This window comes from Panthera tigris, chromosome B2, assembly GCF_018350195.1.
Source record: "Panthera tigris isolate Pti1 chromosome B2, P.tigris_Pti1_mat1.1, whole genome shotgun sequence".
NCBI classification, from domain to species: Eukaryota; Metazoa; Chordata; class Mammalia; order Carnivora; family Felidae; genus Panthera; species Panthera tigris.
Window position 1 is genome coordinate 77,594,960 of NC_056664.1, and position 20,390 is coordinate 77,615,349.

Below are 20,390 nucleotides of genomic sequence, written 5' to 3' on the forward strand. Positions count from 1 at the left end.
AAAATACTCCAAAAGACTGAGTTCGTTATAAAACTAGTTTTTATAGTTATACCCTTATAACCTCAAATAAAAAGTACAGAGTAGTTTCTAATACTTCTGTGAGGAGCAATACATATTGATCATTTGGAAGTTAAAAAACCATGCTTTGACTTTAATATTGGAAGTTCCTTTCAACCACATTTGGTTCATTTTTAGGTCCTGGTTCTATGCATTTGACAGGAAACTCAAGCAAAAAGAAAACAAATTTCTCATGGTTCCTCCTTTCAGCTTGACTCCCCTGCTGTGTTGTGCCAGTCAGTGCTCTGCAAGAAATGATTCTTGCTTTCTAAGTGATGAACCAAAGCTGCAGACAGTTGAGTGCTTATACCTGATCTGCTACTTTCTACACTTAAAATAGGGCAGAGCACCAGAGAAGGAAATGCTGCAGCGGAATGGAGGTGACAGCAAGACTCAAGCATCCTGAAGCAAAGGGTAAAGGAAGTAGCTTCCTTCTTTCACATTATATTGTATGCATAAAATCAGTAACTCTTCCTAGAAATCAAGCCATTTATCTTTGTCACATATTCAAAAGAGGAATAATACACCAGAGGCTATTCAATTGGCAGAAATATTAAATAAGAAAGAAACATTAGCTCCATATCAATATTCCTCTATTGGCTTAAGGGTAAATTATTCCTAGGGCGCCTGGGTGGCTCAGCCGGTTAAGCATCCACTTCGGCTCAGGTCATGATCTCATGGTTCGTGGGTTCGTGGGTTCGTGCTGACAGCTCAAAGCCTGGAGCCTGCTTCACCTGCTTCAGATTCTGTGTCTCCCTCTCTCTCTGCTCCTCCCCCATTCGCACTCTGTGTCTCTCTGTCAAAAATAAATAAATGTTAACAAAAATTTTAAAAATGTGTAAGTTACTCCCTTAAGGGTATATTTGAACATGTAACTTAATAAACAATTCCAAGCACACTATATTTATGAAATTTTATATTAATGTTATACAGAGTTAGCAATTGCTTAAAATAGTCTCTGATTTTAATTGATTATATCCTTCAGAAATTAATAGGAGCAATGATCAAGTCAAGAGATACTCAATTCGACCCAAAATTTAGAAATGCTCATCAAAATAGGATACTATTTTTAAACTGTGAAGTTGTTTTAAGAGTTTTACAAAACACAGTTCTACTAAGGATTTAGAGAAAACGGGCTCTCTTCTACTCTGTTGATGGGACTATAAGATGGTCCAACATTTTGGGAGGGCAATTTGGCAATATCTGACTAGACTGAAAGCACACATTGCTTTTGATCCAATAATTCCTTGTTGGGGAATTTATCCCATAGATATTTACTTGCTCAAATAAGTAGATACATGCACAAGGAAGGTCACTGCAGCATTTTTATAGTAATATAAAAAAGGAAATAACTTAATTGCTCATCAATGACATAAGTAATTAAATTATCTTCATTTATACCATGGAATACCTCACAAATACCACAGCAAAGAATGTTGATATGAAAAGATTTCTAAATAAATTATTATTTTTTTAATATTTATTTTTGAGAGAGGGTGCACGCACACAAATGCTTACATACGCTGAAGAAAATTCTTAATTATTCGAAATATAAATAAATTCTAAAATTACTTATAAGAATAAATAAACTGTTACTAAGTGCAGTGATAGACTAGAGGTCATGAATGAGGAAGATTTTTTTAAAATTCTATGTCTGTCTTTACTACTTGAAAAATATATGCAAACATGAATTATGTTTGTAATTTTAAAATAAACAGCACCTAATCGGTAATTATAGAATTGTTGGAACCATGGATATTTGGAATTCATAAATCAAATTTTATTTTATTTTATTTTATTTTATTATTAAGAATTTTTTTAATGTTTACTTATTTTTGAAAGAGAGAGAGAAAGCACAAGCAGGGGAGGGACGGGGTGGGGGGGAGGGGGGGACAAAGGATGTGAAACAGGCTCTGTGCTGACAGCAGACAGCCCGATGTGGGGCTTGAACTCAAGAACTGTGAAATCTGACCTGAGCCTAAGCTGAATGCTTAACCAACTGAGCAACCCAGGCACCCCCCCAGAAATCAAATTTCACATTAAGTCTTTCTTCCCTTTCTACTTTCTCTTACATGTATTTAAAAATGCACTTTAGGGGCGCCTGGGTGGCTCAGTCAGTTGAGTGTCTAACTCTTGATTTCAGCCCAGGTCATGATCCCAGAGTCATGGGATCAAGCCCCATGTCAGGCTCCACACTGAGTATGGAGCCTGCTTAAGATTCTTTCTCTCTCTCTCTCTCTCTCTCAAAGCATAAAATAAAATAAATAAATAAAATAATAAGTATGCATTTTATCTGAGATGCCTGGCTGGCTCAGTTAGTAGAGCATGCAACTCTTGATCTTGGGTTGTAAGTTCAAGTCCCACATTGGGTATAGAGATTACTTTAAAAAATTAAATAAATAAACTAATAAAAATGCATTTTATCGTAACAGATAAGATAGGGAAAGTTTTGAACTCTCTTTATTCTATCCCTGCACACCCCTGCTTTGTTTTTTTTTTTTTTTAAGATTTTTTTTGAGTAATCTCTACACTAAACACGGGACTTGAACTTCCAACTCTGAGATCAAGAGTTACAGTCTCCACCAACTGAGCCATCCAGACACCCCTGTACACACCTGCTTATAGAGCTGTTAAGAAGTAACAAAGTTCTGGGGCACCTGGGTGACTCAGTTGGTTAAGTACCCAAATCTTGATTTTGGCTCAGGTCATGATCCCAGGGTTGTGGAATTGAGCCCTGTGTCAGGCTTCAGGTTCATCATGGAGTTGGCTTGAGAGCAGAGTCTCTCTCTCCCTCTGCTCCTCTCCCTAGCTTGCACTGTCCCTCTTCAAAAAAAAAAAAAAAAAAAAAAGTAATAAAGTTCTTCTCAACAAGTAACCTCACTAGAGAATGCTTAAGAAACGTGTTGAAAAATGCACATTTGTTGAAAGCACAACAATTATGTGCCAAATTGAACTAAGGGCTTAGGATTCAAATGATTCACAAAACAAAGGCTTTGGGTAATTAGAATGATCAGAATAAATTATGAAGGTTGGCTATAAGTTTTTAAAAAGTGCTTTGCGCCCATTTGTGGGTGAAGGTATAAGGAGGATGTTTAGGCATTTTTTACAAAATTGGTAGAGGTGCCTGGCTGGCTCAATTGGTGGAGCATGCAACTCTTGATCTTGGGGTCTTGAGTTTGAGACCCATGTTGGGTGTAGAGTTTACTTAAGAAAGAATTGGTGGGGCACCTGGGTGGCTTGGTCCGTTAAGTGTCTGACTCTTGATTTTGGCTCAGGTCATGACCTCATGGTTCATGAGATTGAGCCCCACAGCAGGCTCTGCACTGAAAGCATGGAGCCTGATTGGTATTCTATCTCTCCCTCTCTCTCTGCCTCTCTCACACATTGTCTCTCTCAAAATAAATAAACATTTTAAAAAAATTGGTGCACAGGCCATGAGTTGGAGGAAAGGAAGAAAAGGTAGAAGTAGATAAACATAGGTCTAGAACAGTATGATCTGAAGGCCCTTGAAATTATAGCTAGAAATGTAGGTTTCCAGGGCCCAGCCCCAGTCTATTGAATCAGACTGTCTAGAAGTGTAGTCTGGGAAACTGCATAAAAATTACATTGTCCAAATGATCTTTACCACACTGAAGTTTGAAAGCTTTTCTCTCAGAGAATTCAGATCCTGAAGAATAGGTCCTACCTGGACCCAGAAATAATCTCCTTGCATTTATTTTCCCTTTAGATTTCTAGGAAGATAGTGAGGGCTCCTATTAAGCAGTGCACTGAATATTAGCTGGTAAACTCACAGTGAAGAAATTGCAAAAAGAACCAGTCATGTTAAGAAAACAATTGGATTGGAAATTTAGAATCTCTCAAGAAGGCAATAAAAAAAATCAATATTGTGACAAAATGTAAGAGCAAAGACAAAATTAAATGAGACCTACAGCACAGATTAAGTTTGTGAAAGAGAAGGCTAGAGCCCACGTATTTGCAGTTCATCCATTAAGTTGTAACAGCTCAGTAGATACCTTGTGTTCTTTTGATTCTACTTGAGTTATAACTTTGACTATAGACAATTTTATTGTTAAAGTATAGATCCCCCAAATATTTGAAAGACAGTTGTAAATAAGCTCCTACGTTTGGAGAGCATCTGTTCTCCCTGCAGAGTCTAGGACATTTTAGATAATGAGGGTAAGTATAAATCCATATCCCATATGGCTATAAAATATAAACTGAATTGAGTTTAATTCAATGGGCATTTATCGACAACTTATTGTGCCAAAGGGTACTAGAGAACAGGGGCTGAATGTAAAACACAATCCCTACCCTCAAAGGGCTTACAGCCTCTTGACCAAGCTTCATCTATATATTAACTGTAATAAAAAGCAAAATGACAGATTCCAAACCAAATACAGCAAGGTAGCAAATCAAAGCTATAGGAGTTTTGAAGAGTTGCTACTTCTGTATGGGAAGGGCAGGTAAGGGAAAGCAGAACAAATGAGTGAAATCTGCTCTCATGACAGATGTTATGCCTAGACTTCAGCAGACCAAGGAAGACCAAGCAGACCAAGCAGACCAAGGAAGGCTTCACAGAGGAGGTCTGGTTAGAGAGGAACTCAAGAGGATAGGGATGTGGGGAGAGAAATAGTAAGAGAACAATTTTGTAAAGGTTATGACAGAGGGTAAGTGTTTAGTGGGACCAAACCTGCCCATTATATGAATAGAATACTAAATACTCAAATTGATATTCATTGAATGATTGTTGTTGTTATATTGAATAATGTCTGTAAGAATCACAGAAATCAGCAAAACTACTTTTTTTCTTTTTTCTTTAAAGTTTATTTATTTATTTTGAGAGAGAGTGAGAGAGAGAGAGAGCAAGGGAGGGGCAGAGAGAAAGGGAGAAAGAGAGAGTGCCAAGCAGGCTCTGTGCTCACAGCACAATCGAAGTGCTCAATCTCACGAGCTATGAGATTATGACCTAAGCAGAGATCAAGAGTTACATGCTGAACCAACTGAGCCACCCAGGTATCCCTAAAATCAGCAAGACTTTTTAAAGCAAACCTTAAAGTTGATGTCCTAAAATGGGAAGAGGGACCTGAACATTTCCAAGTTCATCACACGTTGACAGTCCTATTTTTAAAAGTCCAGATACTTATGGGTGAAATTGCTGAAGAGCATTACGAGGCACAAAGTTGTAATGGTAAAATAAATAAGTCATAGAAATGAACAGTGTAGCACAGGGAATATAGTCTATAATATTGTGATAACATTGTATGGTGACACAAGGTGACCACACTTACTGGAATGAGCACTGAGTAATGTATACAATTGTTTAATCAACATGTTGTACCCATGAAAGTAATGTAACACTGTATCTTAATTATACTTCAATAAAAGAAAGCATTAAAAAAAATCCAGATGCCTGAAAGGGAACAGAATTTGCCACCCCAAAATGTGTCTCCTTAGCATGAAGATTATTTTAAACTGGTTATTCTTACAAACAGGTTAAGAAACAGCAGACATAGGTAAAGCTCTGAAAATTGAGTACAAGTTACTCTTTTGTAAGAGACATTGATATTTACAAAGGAAATCTCTGTAAGGGTGTCTCCCACTCTGTGCCAGGAAGAGGGGAATGACTCAATCATTGGAGAAGACTAGGACTTAAATCTGCATAACAACCACACCTGCTTTGCTGTGCTTTCCTGGTAACCTCCCATAACAGACTCCCCACGTCCAACATCTTTTGTCTTTAGCTGAAGATGACACTTAAGGTGATGGCTTTGGCCATTTCGGAGAGTTACACAGTTTTCCAGGGTCTCTCCCTTGTATACAGGAAGTATATAGCGGGGAGCAAGAAGCCTTGCCTGTGGAGGCCACTTCTAGGCAACAGGCTCAAGCAATGAAAACCTGAGTAATGTAAAAGGACCCACAGCGATCAGTGGGCTGCATGCAAACAGGCTCATTAGACAAACCACCTTGAACTAGCCATAGGCTCTAGCTGACCAATGGGCTGCTGACAACCAGGCACAGGTACCAAAAAAGGAAAATTCTATACAGTTCTGTACCTCCTCACCTTCCCCCCTTAACTACAGCACCTCACCACTGCCTCCTGGCAGACAGTCTCTCCTTTACTGTCCCTCCCTTGCAGTGTATTCAATAAACCTCTTTCTTGTATGTTTTGCTTTGTGTGAATTCTTTCACCTCCTGTGCTGCCAGTCTCCACCCAATCAGATCACCCCACATTGTCCCCTCAGATTTGAATCTGGACTCAGATTCAAATGGACATAAGACAGATAAACAGGAAAAAAATCAAATTTAGTAGGTGTATGCATAGGGAATTCACATAGACATGGAAATTCCAAAGACAGGTAAAATGGGCATACACGTCATTCTGAACTAAGGAAAAGAGGGTAGGGGTCTGGGACTTCCAAGGAAGGAATGCACTCCACAGGGTGATAGGAACAGCAAGCAGATGCCTGGTAATTAGATGTTTGCCGTGCCATACAGATGGGTCACTCAGATGGAGTTTATATCTGCTAACAATTCTTATTCGGAAAGACCCCCAATTTAGATTCTTCTTTGTGGTTAAGGGAGGGATAAAAGTTTCTCTTGAGCCCACCGGGTCTCAAGTGCCTTCAGCTCAACATAATCCACATGTCAAAGTGGCACATTTGGGGAGGGGACTGTCCTGAACCCCTTCATATACATGTAATTAAACTTTATTTTTTGGGCACCTGGGTGGCTCAGTCAGTTGAGCATCAGACTTCAGCTCAGGTCATGGTCTCAAAGCTCGTGAGTTCGAGTCCCATTTTTGGGCTCTGTGCTGACAGCTCAGCGCCTGTATCCTGCTTCAGAGACTGTATTTCCCTCTCTGTCTGTCCCTCCCCCACTCACTCTCTGTCTCTCAAAAGTGAATAAACATTAAAAATATATATATATATATTTTTAAAAACTTTATTTTTCTCCTGTTAATCTGTTGTGTATCAATTTAATGATTAGGCCAGCCAAGGAACCTAGAGAGTAAGAAGGGAAAACTTTTCCAACCCTACAGTTTTGGCAATACAGGTGGGACTATCACTCTGGCAGGAGACTGCTTGTTCTGGGGCCGCTGCAGCTGAGAGATTCTGGGACTTCTGACAAAAAGCTGGTAGAAGGTAAGAATTTTTACCATGTCAGTCTCCTGATTTCTGCCTCCAGGGTCTGGTGGAAGCAAAAGTGATGAGTCTTTTTTTTTTTTTTTTCCCCTGCTTTTCTAAATTTAGATTAGCGGGAGAAAATATTTGCAGGACTAATTCCTTAGGTATAGTGACTCTGGTAAAGATTTGTTTTGAGTACTCTTAGTTTTTATTGATCCTTTTCCTCCCAGAGATAGTCAATGTTTTTCTTCGTTCCTGTCTGTTGCATTGTTTGTCATAGAGAAGAAAAGCATAAGGTGGAACACAAGCAGAGAGGCATTCCTCTAAACCTGCTGTTTGATCTCACCTCAGACTGGGAGTTCATGGTTCTCTACCAGACCAGACAAATTTAGATAAACTTGGCCGTAGTAGTTAATGTGCGCATGAGGTATAAAGGTTGTTGTTAAGGGACATCTTGGAAGCCAAAGCCACTATATCAGTGGACACAAATAGAACACTGAAGAGCTGTCCAAGTACTTGGCACCTAACCCAAAGACTCCCCTGTTAGGATAAGTTGGTCACAGAACAGGTTAGATTGACATTAGGTTACCCACCAACCCCAAGACAATTTCTGTGCAATGAGGGACCACACAGTCCCTCTAAGGTATTAGTTTGACTCCAAGAGATGCAAGGCTCAAAGTTGTTAATGTGCATATAAGAAAAACTGGATGAGGCTTTCCTTTGGTCTTCTTCTACGTCTTGGGCGCTTGGCTTCGTGACCAGAGAGAATATTCTCACTGCCAACCGTAAGATGCATTGGCAGACAGCAGAATAGGCTGTGGATCCAAAAAGAGAGGGAGTCATGGGAACCTCTGGTTTATGGCCAGATGGTCAGAAGTATAGATAACAACCTGGACTTACAATTGGCATCAACATTCTCTTTGTCCAACACTCAGTTCTCAAGGCAGTTGGTTATTAGGGGTCCTGGTCCATAAGGGACCTTGGTTGTCTCAACCTATGTTGTCTTGTTAGTGCTGGAAAAGCTTCACTCCAGTAGCTCCTTACCAGTGTCACAGATTAGTGGGTCTGTGACTGGAGGCATCTCAAATTCTCCTGGGAAACCGGATACACTTCACTACACAATTCTTACTACTTGTGCCAACGAAGTCTGCTTTCTGAGGCTATCTCTGGGAGTGAACTTTCTGAATCTTGTGAGGGCTGTATCTTTTGCACTTTCCTTTGGGGATGCCTCTTGTGTCCATGGTTAAGCCATAAAAAGGTTTGTCGTTTTGAGTCACTATTGAGATTAAAATAAGTTCCTACTCATTAATGGTCAGATGATGAATCCTTTTAACTGCACAAACTTCTACATGTAATTTTTTTTTCCTAAAGAGTTCTCATCCTTAACAATTGTCTTACTGCTACCTATGGAAAGACCAAATTGAAAAGCAGATACAAAGGATGATGGCTAGCCTCAGAGACTCCCTTAATAGGATGGAAGAACAGAAATTGAACAAAGCATAAAAATTAGAGCCCATATCAAATGTAAATTCTCCTTCTCCACTCTTAAACACCCCTTTATCCCCACATCCCTGTCCCTGACCTTCCAGAAGATATTTGTATCTCTGTGACCCTAGTCTAGCCCCCCTCTCAAAATCTAGCCCCAGTGCCCCAGCAAATTCCCTCAGATACCAAAACTCCTCCACCATCCCCAGAAAATCCCTTAAATACCCAGCTGCCTATTTTGACTCACGTTTCTTTAAGAGATTTATGGAGAGCACTCTAGCCTGATTTCCAGCCCCAGTGATAAAGGAGTGTGGGGGCAAGCTGAGGGCAAAATACAGGCTGGCAGACCCCCCCTCCCCCAGGTGAAATATGTGTGATATTCCTCAGACACTCCTGGCTACCCAAGAACAAAGGAAAGGGGTTTAAGTATTTGCCATGGTAGTGTGAGAAACTAAGGCAAATGAAAAATTAAGTTCCCTTACTGCCTATAGCCTACTGTCAAGTCCTTGAAACTGGCAGAGTGACCTCCCTCTAGGAGCTCAGCGGACTGAAGGATGACACTTTGCTAGGGGCAAAAGAAAATCTTGGCTTAACATTATCCTGGCACCCCGCCCCCCCCCCAAGAACCTGTAAGTCTACTTTAACATATAAAAATTCTTTTGGAAACTTAGTTTATCTCAACTGCCCCAAGATATATGCTGGCAATCATACTCCAAGCTTATGGCCTCCTGATATACATCTGAAGGGTCTCATGACTGAGGTTTTATTAAATGGTAGTAAATGGCATTTCCCTAGCAACAGTTAGCCCCTCAAGGTCCTGGAGACCTTGCTTCCAAAATACCTTAGAGACTTACTCTATTCCTGACCCCCCCACCCCCGAACCTGAGGGTATATAATCAGTTACCCTCACGACCACAGTGCAACTCTTCCTGCCCATGGGGTCCTGTCCCCATGCTTTAATAAAAATCACATTTTGCCACAAAGAAGTCTTCAAGAATTCTTTCTTGGTTGTGGGCTCTGGACCCCACCATTACCCCAAAAACTTCATCACTAGGGTATATATGTTACTCATGTAAACATTAAAAGTCAGGAAGTGAATTTAGCAGAAGCACCTGAGACTGGTGGTAGAAACTTTGCTGTTTCTTACAATCCCTCCTACTTTCCAGGGCTCTGTAGTCACACTGTGCCAACTTCAAGCCTTCCTATACAATGTTTTTTGTGGATGTATCCTGGACCTCCACCGCAAAAAATTCATGTCCCCTGGACAGTAACAGATCTTTTAAATTATAAAGCCCTTTACCTCCACTTTCAGAAGACTCTACAAAATTTAGAGAGGAGTTGGAAAGATTACTGGTCGTTCATAAGCCCACTCACAGGGACCTAGATTGGCTCTTAAGAGGTGTTCTTCCCTCTCAAGATTATACTATAGTTATCAGACAAGCCAGATGGCCCTTTGGGGGAACTACCCCCACCCAAAAGAAACAGATGACCAGAATCTCTTCCAGACCCTCCTACAAATGACCAGGAAATAGTTCAGCTGGAAGCTGATAGGAGTTTGAGAGGAGTAATATTAGAGGCTTTCCCCTAAAGTGAATTGGTCAAAGGTCGAATTATGCATTCAGAAAAGAAGAGCATCCAAAGGCCTTTGTTAAATGCTTTATGCAGACTTTTAATTTATTTTTTTATGTTTATTTATTTTTGAGAGAGAGAGAGAGAGAGAGAACACACAAGCAGGGTAGGGACAGAGAGAGAAAGAGAGAATCTCAAGCAGGCTCCACACTGTCAGCACAGAGCCCGATGTAGGGACTGAACTCACAAACCATGAGATCATGACCTGAGCCTAAAACAAGAGTCAGACACTTAACAACTGAGCCACCGAGGTGTCCCTATGCAAACATTTTAGACATAATACATTAAACCCTAAAGTTCTAGAACATAGAAATTTTTAAATTCCCATTCTATTTATAATGGAAGTCTTCCGGATATAAAGAAACAAATTGAAAATAATTTAATTGGATGGGTAGGTCAGATCCTTGATATTCAGGCTGTAATCCAGTTCTTTAAAGGAATTGGAAACAATGGTCTTTGTGTTGCAAATCTCTACAAAGCCAGAAATGTGGTTCTAAAAGCAATTCAAAGCTTACCATCCTCACCAATCCCCAAACCCCTATTCATCTTAAAATGCTTGTAGGTATTTTAAAAGGATTTTAATTGGAAATTGAAATTGAAATTGAAAACACAAATGTCTTGCACTTAAGGAAAGGAAACATTTTAAATAGTATTAATGTAGGGGTGTCTGGCTGGCTCAGTTGGTAGAGCATGTGACTTTTGATCTCAGGGTCATTAGTTCAAGCCCCACATTGAGCATAGAGCCTACTTAAACAAAACAAAACAAATAGTAATTAACATAACCCTCTGATAATAGGCAAATACACCCTCAAAACTCCCATTGTATAGGCAGGCCAGGTTCAAGGACCTGAAGGACCAGCCACAAGGGTCCTTGGTTAGATGAAGGATAGAAATCAAACTCCAGCCAGCAAAAAGTGAGGCCAGAGTTTACTGATGATGTATGAAGAGAGAGCAAAGACAGATGGAGAGTCTGGAAGACTCAGAAAGGAAAAGGAGAACGCGTCTTGTTTTTGCTTGGGGTCTGGAGTTTGTAGTGAGGACAGTCGTCCTGTGTACGAGTCCTCTCAGGCATCCAGGAACGGGTGTGGAGCAAGGACGAGTGTTCAGGTGTCCTCCATAAGTCACTTATGCCCTAAAACCAAGGGTTTTGGTGTCAAAGTGTCTAGAATTAGTGATCTTGGGAAACGTACATGACAACCTTGCCTGGTCACTCCTTAGGTGTTACCCATCGTGCTAGAAGTCTCCAAAAAAATCCTTAACTCTGTGACCTTTATAAGGAGGACATACATTATAGTGGGGGTGCAAGAATGATTCTAGCAAGAATAGAAGCAGGAAAAGGAGCAAAGAAAAAAATATATATATTTTTTTTCATGGAGTCCCTTCAGTTTCTCTCTCTCACCATCGTCGAGAAAACTTGGATAATTTCTCTGTGACTTTGTATTGTAGATTTTCTACTTCCATCTTCTCTGTGACCCAAGAGCCATTATTTGAAATGCAAACTTAAGGAGAGGTTTCTTATCATAAGAAAAAGAGAGAAGGGTAGGTATTTAGAAAGTGGACTAATAAAAAAAATCTTAAATGTATTCTTCACAAATATATTAGAAAAAGCTAAGCAGGTAACCTTAATTTATTCCATCTGCCAGAAACAATTTGGATCCAATTTCTTTTTTATAAACCAATGAGTTTTGCATTATTATACCCATCTCATAGTTAAAATTTTTTTTTAATCTTTAAGATCTCTTTGTGTCTGTTTATGTGTGCATATATATATATATATATATATATATAGACATGTTATAGATGTGTGATATTTTTCTTACTAAAATTAATTTGTAGGAGAGGTCTAATTTAATTGGCTTAAGAACAAATTCTTCTAAACATAATTGTTGGGAACAAATTATTTAGATAGATGTAAGTGGGATAAGAGTTATAAACTTTTTAGCAATAATTATACTTTAAGGTATGTATACTTAAAAACAGTTTTCCAAATTTCTTGGTAACCTGAAACTTTGCTAAGTTAAAATAAACGATGAAATATTTATTGAATACCTAGATCATTTATAAATAAGAGAAAATAGTGATTGTAGAAAGATATTATGCCTCAGTTGAAACTATAAAACTTGCGTAGATACCAGATTTTAGTCCTGTTACCTCCAGTCATGTTAATTGTCTTTGAGGTTTTGGTATTTCTTGTAAACTGGATGGATCCTAAATTCTTTTAGTTTCCTCATCTAGCTATAATCTCAAAACTAATGTTTCCAGTTTTCTCCCATCCTTGGATTTGGAATCACTGAGAACCAAAACTGTCCTTTGTCCTGAAGTCCTGCAAACTGAAGCTAGACACTGGATATACATTTCAGAGAAATCGCTACCATAGCTCACATTTAGACAAGCTTCTTTGTGTTTGTTGCTATATGGTCCTTTCAGAAAGTTGACTGGTAGAGTGATGACTTAATCAGGAGCATTCAAAGTGCAACCCAGGAAAATCTCTCAGATGGTCACTGCCTCCCCTCACTCCATCTGAAGATGCTTCAACCCTGACATCTAGAAATCTTTCCTGGTTTACTGGCTAAGAAACTGATTTATAATTTGCTCCAATTATTAACCTTTGTTTCCCCCCCCCCCCCCCCAAAGATATGGGCTCTTGTTAATTACCTGATTGCTTGCACAATATAGGCCTAACTTTAGGAGCCCACCTAGACTGCCTCCTGAAATGAGACGAGCATTTAGCTGAACTGACCAATTTTCAGGACTAAGAGACAACTTCAGTGAGATGGAGCAACTCATGCTAGTTGACTATGAAACTTATTTAAAGTTTCAAAGGTGAGACTGAAGGGCAGCAGTATTTGCTACCCCAAAATGTATCTCTGAGCATGTGGATTATCTTAAACTGTTTTTTAAAAAATCTTTGTAACGTTTATTTTTGAGAAAGAGAGAGATTGCTAGCTGGGGGGGGGGGGGGGGGGGGTGGGGAGGGAGGCAGACACAGACACAGAATCCAAAGCAGGCTCCAGGCTCTGAGCTGTCAGCACAGAGACCCATGTGGGGCTCAAACTCACGAACTGCAAGATCATGACCTGATGCCAAAGTCGGACGCTTAACCGACTGAACCACCCAGGCACCCCTTAAGCTGGCTATTTTTAAGAAACAGCAGACACAGGTAAAGCTCTGAGAACTGAGTGGAAGTTACTCTTTTATAAGAAATATTTATATTTATAAGGTAAATCTCCATTTGTAAAAGTATTTCTCTCCTTCACCGAGTCTGGAAAGGGATGATTCAACCTCTAGAAACTCTTATCAATAGAAAAGACTAGGCCTTAGATTTGCATAACAACCATACCCCGGCTTGCAGTTTTCCTGGGTCAGTCTCTTGTTTACATGAGGTGTTACTAAACTTTGTTTTCTCCTGTTAATCTGTCTTTTAGCAATTTAATCACTAGCACCTAGAAGGGAAGAAGGGAAAACTTTTCTGCCCCTTCATGCCACAAAAGTAATACTTTCCGATCCATCTCCAATGAGGTAAATGAGATACAGTGATTAAAACTCAGAAATATAGGGGCGCCTGGGTGGCTCAGTCGGTTAAGCGTCCGACTTCAGCTCAGGTCACGATCTCGCGGTTCGTGAGTTCAAGCCCCGCGTCAGGCTCTGTGCTGATGGCTCAGAGCCTGGAGCCTGTTTCAGATTCTGTGTCTCCCTCTCTCTCTGACCCTCCCCCGTTCATGCTCTGTCTCCCTCTGTCTCAAAAATAAATAAACGTTAAAAAAAAAAATAAATAAACGTTAAAAAAAAAATTTTAAAGAAATATAAGAAAAGAGACGCACTTTGTAGATTTCTCTCTTTGCTTCTTTGCAGAGATACTGGGAACTAACTCAAGGATTCTCTATAGAAACAGTGTATCAAACACTTCCATACTTCCAAGGTTTTATTTTGCTTTATTTAGTGGTTATTTTTACCTTGCTTGATTTCTAAATTTGAATAACTGAGGCTGTATTAAAAGCATTTTCTTAAAGAATTGTTGCCCTTTCTCATTCACATCTGGCTTTTTCTCCTGTGGAAAGAAAAAATTATCCAAATAGGCAATAAGAATACCCCTCCTCATTTAATTACCTGTCCATCTTCTATCTGGGACAACCCAAGGAATAAAATTAATCCACCTAAATGTGGGTCCTGTGTGCCGGTGCGCTTGAATCATTTGAGTATTTGGAACAGCACCTGCCCCATGTTTTCAACATGTTATTTGACTCCCTTCACTGTTGTTCTCAAGAAAAATGTCTTCCCTGTCAAAGTGTGATATGCTTTTAACTGATGCCAATAGAGCTTTAAACCAATGGTCCTTCTTTGTGTCTGTGGGCACCAACGGTGGTTCCCAGACTCTAGAGATACTTTCTATTGGACTGAACCCTCGACAGACTCCAGCCCTCACCTCTGAGTTCCAGCAGGCGGCCTGTGTGGGGCCGGCGGCCCAGCTCTTTGGAAGGGAGCGGGTTGAGCCTACCGGAGACCAAGCAACAGTGCCCGCATCGCGGCCTCCGCAGGACAGACTGGAGCATCCCCGCTCGGTCGGTTTCCGGAGGCCCGGCGCCCCGCCGTGCCCAGGTTAGGCTCCAGCGTTTCTCTACCTGGAGGCCCCCGGCGGCCGCTGCTCCGGGGCCAGGAGGCACACCGCTCTGTGGACTTGATCTGCAGCGCTCGGTGGAAAAGCCGCCGTTGCCAATGCTAGCGCGCAGGCGGCGGGGCGGCCCCGGGACTGAGGACGCAAGCACCCCCGCGGCTGCCGGGCGGGCGAGCGGTGGGCCGCGGTCCGGGAAGCCCAGCATGGTCTCGGCCGACTGGGGACCCGCATACAGGGTCAGCGGAGCGGAGCCAGCCTTAACCTGGCTCTAGTCCTGTGGACCTTCTCGGCCGCCCTTGCCTAGGGAGGAAGCCAGGGAAGGGAGAAACAGCGACTCAAGGGCGGCGCGCTCTCTCCTCCAACTCCTGGCCTCGCGCTCTCTGCCTGCATGCTGAAGCGGGGGGCCTGGCTGCGGTGGTTCTCTTGCGCCCGGCGTGGGAAGGACCTGCCGGCCTCAGCCCTAGCTATCCGTTCTCTGCAAACACCGCTCTCGCTCATCCCTAGCACGGCCCTCTGGCTCTGTTAGCTGGCACAACCCAGCTCCTTTCCTGCCCCTAGGCCCTGCTATTTCAAGAATTCTAGGGGGAAAATGTGCACCGGCAAGGTGCGGGCCAGGGCAGGCCGGGCAACTCGCGAAACGGGCAGGCACAGGCCGCCCGGATGCAGATACATCTGTCCCCTAAGGGTTTCCCCAGCTTTATTGATCGCAGAGGTGGGGTGGGGATCTATTACTGTCTCTCAGATTTACTCTGAAATAGAGTCTCTTGGGAATGAAAGTCCATATGATTATATCATGTCCATAGCAGTCGCGCTGTGTCCAAAATGGGCACGAGCACTCACTGCGCAGACACTGGGGTCCCCAGAGAGGTGGATTCTCTCGTCCCTAGGGCTTATTCTTGTTTCTCCATGGACCGAATCTCCGAATTCCCCCAGGAACGTCTCAGTAAGTAAGTGTCTGTGTGTGTGTGTGTGTGTAAGGATTCCCATGAACTGACCGTTTGGTATTTAAGAACAAATGGACTTAGGTACAAATAAGTGGTGTACTTGTTGATACACATTTTCTATGGATAAGAATGAGATTTCTGGGATCTCCAAACAATGTAGACCCGATAAGGGATAGTATTTCCAATCCTCATTTAATTAAAAACTTGCACTTCTGTTGACACTCTATGGACATTCTAGTTAGCACTTCAGTTAGACTTTTGTGTTCTGAGTTGAATCTACATGCATTTTCATAACAGAATACTTGTCATGTGGTATATAATACCTTTGCAGGTGACTCTCCATCACAAGCGTAAGCTTCTTCAAGGCAGGAATAGGTTTTATTCACTTTTGATTTCCCCAAACCAAGCAGTGCCTGCACATAAATAGTAACAAATGATTAAGTAATTACACCAATCACCCCTAGTCCTTCCATTTCCTGTAGGCTCTAAATGGAGGAATGGGGAGGTAGAGCTCAAAGATAACATGAAGGACTTAGCCATCCATGCTGAGGGACATTTGCAAGACCTTAGTAGGGCTCAGAATCAATTTGCTAATCAAGTCTTGCTTTTAGGGCTATCCTGGGCAGGAGGAGGGAATGACCATTCTCAGACTATTTTTTTAAAATCAGTATTTGGATATATTTCTCTTTTCATGTATTTTCCTTTCTTTTCTCCCTTTTTCTTTTTATAGACTAGGTGTGGTATAAGCCATTATGCTTGGAGTTGAAAATATGCCTTGCTAACCTTTTGATATTTATCTTTGGATTTACTGATACATTTGGCTAATTTCATATTTCTTACTTTTTAAATTTTCACTGTCATCCTAAAATAATATAAATTGGAGAAATCTAGTTTTGGATGTCGAAATACTTCACTTGGGAAAGTGAGCTGCAAATATTAAGATCTATTAGCTGCCTTAATTGTTGCTTTTTCAGCTATAAGTGATTCTTTAAAAAATATGCCTGGTCCTTAGCCTTTGAATGTACTCCTCAGATTCTTCCAGAAGTAAATATTTGAAGAACTTGTCTGTTACTATGTAATAAGAGTATACATATGTTATACTAATATTTTAGCTGATACTGTTTTTCATAAGGGGTTCAGTTGTGTCCATTCACCTTATATAATGGCATTTAACAAAGGTTGCCACCACTGATGCTTTACAAAACATTCATTCTAGACAACATATGATCTAGAATATTGTCTGTAGCTACTAGAAATCCCTGGAAGAGGATGCTGCACACAGAAGGGATTCATCTTACTTTGGATTCTTGTACTAGAAAAATACAGTTCACTTGGAATGATAGTGAAAAAAGTAGGTGCCTGATTAGTATCATTCTTTCTGAATTTCTGTAGACCATTCGGTTTTAAGAAAGATAAGCGTCTTGTCTAATTTTCTACTACTAACAAAATATTCATTTTATTATTCTGAACTTCAGGGTTAAGGACTTTTTTGTAGTGCCTGTTCTACTGTTTTGTTCAAGCGTCAGGTATTCATTCCTTCCAGGTTGTAAATAAAATATGGTTGAGAATGTCATGTCTATTTGCAGCATCAGAAAAAAAATGCTGTTGAATTTATAATCATTCTTGATAACCTTGTTCTTTTAGCATCATCTTCCCCTCCTCCGTTGTGATTTTTAATGGAGTTATTGCTGGTTTTTTTCTTGACCTACTTTCTTTACAAAAGCTTTCATATAGAGTGCTTTCAGTGATGGTGATTTCTGTAGCGTGTAGGAAAAACTCTTAAATCATAGTGAAACAGATTAGTTGGCTATCACTTATTCTAGGAATGTTTTCGTGATTTAAAAATCGTCTGGTTACAACGTCCACAATTGCACAGAGTGAAATCTTTTAAGCTATGCTTTTCATGAATTCGCTCCGTTCTCCAGAGGGAGGATTTCAACCTCATTCTGTTCTGATCCAATTGTTATTTTTCTTTGTTGCCTCCACCCCCTAGAGAATTGTGTTTCCCGGGGAGAGGCGTTCTTGGCGCTGAAGGGGAGAGTCAAGTGGGGTGAGATTTAGTACCTTAGGCACTAGATCCCTCCTCCGCCCGCCTGGGGAGAAGTCAGAGACAATTTTGACAGTCCATAATCCCACTTTGGCTCTCACGCTTGTGGTCCATGGGTAGGTTTTACCTTCTTGCTTTTCCCCTGCCTCTGGCTTGCCTGCAGGCCAACCGCAAATGCTGCCATCGCCCCAGCCCACCCAGAGCTTTCGCTCACCCGTGCTCTTGGGGAATTAGGACATACGTCCGTAGAAGACTTCGGGGATTGGGGAAAGCCACACCGGAATCGGGACACTCGAGAGGGCAGCCCCTCCCCAGGGTTCCCCCCCACACACCCCCCACGGTCGCAGCGCCCACGTGACCGACAGCAGGCCTCCACCGGCCCGCCCCTTTCGGCCGCAGCAGCCCACTTCCCGCTCGGGGTAAGTAAACCGCGGTTTTCCGCACCGCCCCAACCCCGCCCTCTTCCTTTTCCCTTCCCTTCACCTCCCTCGGGCTCCCTCGCGCCAATCTCCCCGCTCCCCCATCCTCCCCACCGGGCCCTTTGTACGTGCTCGGCGGCGTGCGAGCGCGCCCGGCACGTGACCCCGCCGAACGTGGCATTGTGTTATCACGTGACCCAGGTGCGTACGCGACGGAGCGGGGTGTGAAGATGGCGGACGAAGAGGCCGAGCAGGAGAGGTTGAGTCGCGGCGGAGGCGGCTGCGTCGCGGAGCTGCAGCGCCTGGGCGAGCGGCTGCAGGAGCTGGAGCGACAGCTGCGGGAGAGCCGCGTGCCGGCCGTGGAAGCGGCCACGGAGTACTGTCAGCAGCTGTGCCAGGTGAGGGCGCCTGGGGGTCCCCTCCCCCTTTTCCCCAGCTAGAGAGGGAAGAGGGCGAAGCGAGCGCCTGGCGGCCGAGCGGTGGTCGTCGCTGCTGGGGCATCGTTGGCGCCGCCGCCCAGGCGGGAGCGAAGAGTACGAGGCAGGCGCCTTTGTGTGGCTGCCGTTGTGGCGGTTGTTGTCGGCAGTTCCCAACTGGGGGAAGGGAGTTGTGGTCAGGGCGGAAAATCCCCCCGCCCCTTTCCTTCCCCGAACTCGGGACTGCGCGGTCCCCGAGGCTGAGGAGATGTAGACGGCTGAAGACTGGAGCCCTCTCCGCCGCAGGGAGAGGGTAAGGAGGAATGGAGGCCAGGTCCCCTTTTTCCTCCTCCTCTTATTGTGCACTGGGGATTACCGCGCCCCCCGCCTCTGCGCCTCTGGTTTCCCACTCCGACGGGCCTCCGCCCCCACTGGTTTGATTCCTTTGCTTCCCCCTGCTTTCATCCGTCCCGCCCCCGGCCCCGTCCTCCCTGTCTCCCGGCCTTTGTTGTTCGAGTTTCGCCTTAGGACTGAAGGGGCCTTTGTTGACGTTCTGGGAACAGTCCCCGCCGACCCCTTGGAGCTAGCCGAGACGTTCGGGGGTGGGGGGCGCAGAGGTTGTCCTTTCCTGCCTTTGCTTGCTTGGTGCACCACTTCCATGGTGTGAAGGTTGCTCTCCTCGGTAGAGGAGAGGAGCTCTCCCTGCTCCTACGGTCGAATGTTTTTGTGGGGCGGCTTTCCAGAGTCCGCTTCTCTTTTGCTTTCACCCTTGGAGGAGTACGGTTTCCTCTGCCCTTCCTCCCGCATCTCCCCGCCACCCTTATTACTTGGATCCTTCCCTATTTGGCCTTCTGGTGAAAAGGAGAGGATTGAGGTTCTTGTGGACCTGTGCTCAGGTCAGTTTCAGACCTTTCCTTCCTTTTCTTGCACAAGGACACTGCTTTCCAGTAACTGCGTTCTAAGCAGGATTTGGAATGCTAGTAACACTGCTTGATAGCAATCGGAGAGTTTGGGTCTACATTTGGATTTGATTAAAAACCCTCCAGTTACGTTTGAAATTTCAAGGTGCTGTTACTGGTTGTGGTGAAGATTTTGGCTAGATTGTCTTGAGGAGGAAAAAGACCATATATGCAGGTCCCATTTAGAGTTTATTTGTGAATGTATCATCATAGAGAAATTGTTTTGGAAACATAGTGAGCTTAAGCCAAACAATGGGAGGACCATTTTAGAATATTCGAATAGATTACATTTTCACTTAATTTTTCACCTCCAAGTTCTGAAATTTTTTCTTTATAAGATACGGGATACTTGAACACCTACAAAAAATTCAATATGCACGTTATTGTCACTATTTGGTAGTAGTTCATTATCTTAAAAAAAAAAAAAACTTTGTCAGATTAGGTGGTGACTTCTCTAGCAGTATATGCAATGTGAAAGCTCCCCACTTAGCGTACTATAGGTCTGGTGAATACTTATGTCAAACTTAGAGATTCCATCATTCCTTTGAATCCTTGTTTTAAAGAATTGTTGAAATTTGCCAATTTGACCTGCCTGGAACTACAAACTTGTTAATTGGTCTTTTAGATGTATTTATTTTAGATATAAAAGAATACTTGACACCCTTGTAAGGGAAAGTCTTTCTTTATAAGTGAAGTCT

The 20,390-nt window shown here is 42.5% G+C and overlaps 1 protein-coding gene across 2 annotated transcripts in view; it reads left to right on the top strand.

The window, feature by feature from the left end:
* Positions 1-18,531: 18,531 nt before the first annotated feature.
* ZNF292 (zinc finger protein 292) overlaps positions 18,532-20,390 on the top strand; it is a 93,333-nt gene continuing 91,474 nt past the window's right edge. For both annotated transcript variants that reach the window (XM_042986773.1, XM_042986772.1), the window contains exon 1: positions 18,532-18,715. In XM_042986773.1, coding sequence (XP_042842707.1) covers positions 18,548-18,715 — 168 coding nt within the window. In that variant the 5' untranslated portion in view covers positions 18,532-18,547. The remainder of the gene's footprint in view (positions 18,716-20,390) is intronic.